General features: G+C 54.0%; 1 protein-coding gene across 7 annotated transcripts in view; it reads left to right on the forward strand.

Annotated features, from left to right (window-relative positions):
• The window catches only part of LOC109392574 (SWI/SNF-related matrix-associated actin-dependent regulator of chromatin subfamily E member 1-related-like), a 38,866-nt gene extending 35,502 nt beyond the window's left edge, over nt 1-3,364 (forward strand). For 4 of the 7 annotated variants that reach the window (XM_019661137.1, XM_019661140.1, XM_019661141.1 and 1 more), the window contains one exon: nt 2,555-3,043. In XM_019661137.1, coding sequence (XP_019516682.1) covers nt 2,555-2,913 — 359 coding nt within the window. In that variant the 3' untranslated portion in view covers nt 2,914-3,043. Of the gene's footprint in view, nt 1-2,554 lie in introns of all 7 variants that reach the window. The other 3 variants (XM_019661139.1, XM_019661142.1, XM_019661143.1) reach the window with 3 other exon arrangements.
• The last annotated feature ends 862 nt before the right edge of the window (nt 3,365-4,226 follow it).

The following is a 4,226-nucleotide window of genomic DNA, read 5'->3' on the forward strand; positions in this document are numbered from 1 at the left end:
GAGAGGAAAGGTGGTCGACAGTGCATCAGGCGGGGTGTGTGTCCTGTTTCCACAACCCAGGACCTTTGTGACCCCGGACAGGTTACCTGAGGGCTCATTAAGTGTGGGGGATAATGGTACCCGCCTCACGTGGTTGTGGAGAGGATCAGATGAGATAACAACACACAGTTGGTGCTGAATTAGAAAAGCTCCGGTTCCCTCCTGTCTTCACCTCCTGTGAGTCTCTTTACTGTCACACAGAACACGCAGTACTTCTGACACCAGGTGTGTGGGGGTTTCCCTCCACCGAGCAATTCTCTGTGATACCAGCTGGGTGGCCTACAATTTAACTCAGTTCTGGCACTATCTACCTAGAGATAGCATCAGATCCCACAGGTTAAAAGTTCAGTCCCACGAGACTGCCCCCACTTCACATGCCAGTCACAAGTACTAGGTCCCCATGTGACCCCCAACTTCTGTCCGACTAGGCTACAAATGGGAGGTTCCCATGACTCCCTCCTCAGGTTCAATTAATTTGCTAGAACGGCTCACAGAACTCGGGGAAATGCTTACTTACAGTTACCAGTTTATTAAAGGATACGATAAAAAATGTAGATAACAGCCAGGTTAAGAAATGCATAGAGTGAGGTCTGGGAGGGTCCCAAGCACAGGGGCCTCTGTCCCCGTGGAGTTGGGGTGCGTCCCCCTCCCGGTGTGGATGTTTGCCCACCTGGAAGCTCTCCAAACCCCATACTATTGGGGTTTGACAGAGGATTCCTCACATACACATAACTGATTTTTAACTCCATTTCCAGCCCCTCTCCCATCTCTGGCGGGCGGGCTAGGATGGGACTGAGAATTCCAAGCTTCTAATCATGACTTCACCTTTCTGGTGACCTGCCCCATCCAGAAGCCCCCAGAGTCATCTCGCTAGAACCAAAGATGCTCCTAGTGCCCTTATCACTTAGGAATTTACAAAGATTTCAGGAGCTCGGGGTCAGGAACCTATGATCTCATAGGTTCTCAGTAAATGCTAATTCTTACCATCCTGGCTTAGAGATGAGGAAGAGAGGTGAAGTTCCTAGATGTCACTCATGTGGTTTTCCATTATATTTGACTGGTGATGATGGTGGTGGTGGTGATGGTGATGNGGGGGGTGGAGATGAACAGTGACACTGGTGACCTGAAGTCTAGCACCACTGGGTGCCAGGCCCTGAGCTGGGCACCGCCAGGGCATGAGGACATCGAGAAGCCCCTGGTCTCAAGCTCTAGTCAGGTGGACAGACGCTTGGTCCCTAGGCTGTTGGGGTGCAGGGTCCGGGCGGTGGCTGACCCCGTGGACAAATGCCATGTGAGAAGCAATCACTTATCTGTGGAAGGTGGGCTCTGGAAGGGAGTGACAGAGGAACGGCATTTCAGCTGGGCCCAGGAGGGCAGTCACCAACCCCTTCACAAAGAAGGAAGCCCTGTTTTTGCAAAGGCGAGGAGGTTTGGAATTGCAGGGCCAGGAAGGGACCAGAGCAAGTCGGTGGTGGTATCCTGTGCCCTCCTGGTGCAAACGCCCTTCGCTTTGAAGACAAATGCATGAATACATTTCATTGTAAGATATTTAAACATGACAGTTTGGAGGAGCCTAAAACGTGAACATTCCCCTCCACGCTCTGCCCAGCCCCCAATCTCTTCCCCTCCCTAGAAGTTCACATCTTCCTGCAGCTCCTCCCCTCCAGGCATTTTTCTATACAGCTGTGAATGGGGTGATAGTAAGTTCTAGCTAACAGGGGGAACTTCCTGGAATACTGGCTGGCCTTGACCCAGAAGCAGGGTCCTACCCCCGACCTCCCACTGGGCCAGGCCTTAACCCTTTAGTTACTGGATTGGGCTTGGGGTCCTGGGCATTTGGGAGGGCCCTTGGGCAGCGGCTGTTTACCAACCAGTCTGGCAGATTTCAGTATTATCAGACCTGTTTCGGCCTCACTGGCGCAGTACTGGCCAGCCACCAGCACTGTGCAGACGAGAAACAGACGCGTCCATCATAGCTTGTTTGTCTTCTACAACTGGGACAGCGTTGTGCACTCGGGGTGCTGTTCTGTGCCTGTCTTAGAGATCTCCCCTGTCTGGATGTGTAATGCTCCTCATTTGACCTCGACATGATGTGGTGTAGCAGACCCCAGCACGCCTGGCCCCTGCTGAAGCCCCCTGAAGTGGGGACACCCAGGGTTTCACCAGGGCAGAGCGTCCCTTCGATAGCGAAGCCTCAAGCCCAAGGGCCCTGGCAGGGAGAGAAGTGGAGCAGGTCCTGCGGCTTCAGAAACTTGGAGACGCCGCCCCCTCTCTCCTCCCTTCCCGCCCCCCCCCCACCTCATCTTGAGTGAGAGCATTTGCCCTGGCAGGACTTCCGTGTGGGTTTTTACACATATGTACTGTAAGTGCGTAGGGGGAGGTGACCAGGCTTGAGGGCTCCTGAGGAGGAGGATGCCGACATGGGCGCCTGCTGCCTACAGGGGGCAGGTGGGACTGTGATGAACCCACCTGCCCGTTCTCTCTTCCTTGGTGAGGCCTCTTATCTTGCAAATAGGATCCATTTGCTGCAGTTATGACGTAGGCAGCTCTGGGGAGCAGATGGAGGATGCTGTGGGGTCGGTGACTGTGCAGGCGTGTTCCCGTGAGCGTCCTTCCCAGGGAAGCCATGACAGATGGAAGGTGTTGGGCGTGGTGCCTGGCCAGAATAAGGTGAAAGAGGCGGGTTTTCAGAAAGCATTTAGTGATCATTGGCTCCAACATTATAAATGCCTCAGGCGTCAAGAAGGTCCACAAAGCTGTTTCGATGTTCAGCTCTTCTCTGTTCCCGCCACTCTCTGCCCTGTGCAGTTCCCCCTCCAGCCCGCTATTGGGAACACATTGAGCACATCCTGTGCGCCCAGCCCTGGGCTCTGAGCTAGAAATCCTGGAATTTGAGGAGATGTTTTATGACCTCACAGCGCTGAGTCTCAGAGGGGTGGCACACGGGAAAGAAATCAGGCTACTGGAGCGATACAGCAACCCTGGGTGAGCCTCGAGTTGTCTGTCCCAGGCCTGGCACTTAGTAGGTCTCCAGGAGTGTTTGGGTTGAGCGCAAGTGTGGTGTGTGCTAGCATCAGAAACAGCCCTTTGGCTCTGTCGCTTTTACGTGGCGGTAAACTGTTCTACACTCTCTCCCCAACTGTACAGCATAAAGCGGTGCCCCCACCCCTGCAGCTAGGGGACCCCAGGACATCTCCCCGGCTGCTGAAGTCTCTTCCATGGAGGCATCTCAGTGGGGGAAGGATGGAAGATCCTGGGACCATGTGAATGGGACAGCGGCTCTACTGACGGAGGAGAAAATAAATCGTGTATGTGTGTGTTTGCACGACAGGCTCACTCTGTCTTCTGTATCTGGGGCTCGGCCGTGTCTGCCCTGTATGAGCACTCTGACACCTTGTCTTCTTTTCTGTGTCATGTTTTCCCACTGCCGGGCACAGCCCACCAAACTGATTCAGCGCTTCCTAATAGGTCATGGGGTGTGGTTCAAACTCTTCCTTGGGTCTCCTCCCCGCAGCCCTCTTAAGTTTGATGACTCGAATTTGTGACTGGGCTGGTTGGAGTCCCAGGCCTGACCGCCTTCTGGTCTTCATGCTGGAGGGGAGAAACCTGGGCTGGGCCTCTGGCTCTGCCTCCCTACAGGGCTGGGGCCAGACACCAACCACTCTTAGGATCACAGGTGGTTGTAACACCCACTTGCAAAATGAGATGAAACCACATAGCTAAGCTGTTGGGAGCCCAGGCTCTGGAGCCGGGCTGGGTGTCCAGACACTGCCATTTACTGGCTGGGTGACCTTGGATAAGTTACTTTACCTCTAGGATACTCAGTTTCTCCCTCTGCAAAATGAGGCTGATGGAAGGACCTCCCTGGGTTGTTGGAGGATTAAGTGGGTTCACAGACCAGGGCCTGGCACATGGGGAGTTCTGTAAATGTTAGCCAGGATGACAATCAGGATAGGCTTTGCAGGGGTGGGGCCTCTGAAGTCTCAGAGAGCCCTGCTCCCAGAGGGCCTGGCACTTGGCTTAATGCTCTGCTGTCACCATCTTGAAAGTCTTAGTAATTTTGTCTTTGAACTTGATGCCTGATGGGACAATGCAGCATGCATGTGAGCACAGGGTGACACACGCACATATACACCTGGGATGCCAGTGGTGATGGGGGCAGCAGAAAATGACCCTGAGAGACAGGA

This window comes from Hipposideros armiger, unplaced genomic scaffold (assembly GCF_001890085.2).
Source record: "Hipposideros armiger isolate ML-2016 unplaced genomic scaffold, ASM189008v1 scaffold_337, whole genome shotgun sequence".
Lineage (NCBI taxonomy): Eukaryota > Metazoa > Chordata > Mammalia > Chiroptera > Hipposideridae > Hipposideros > Hipposideros armiger.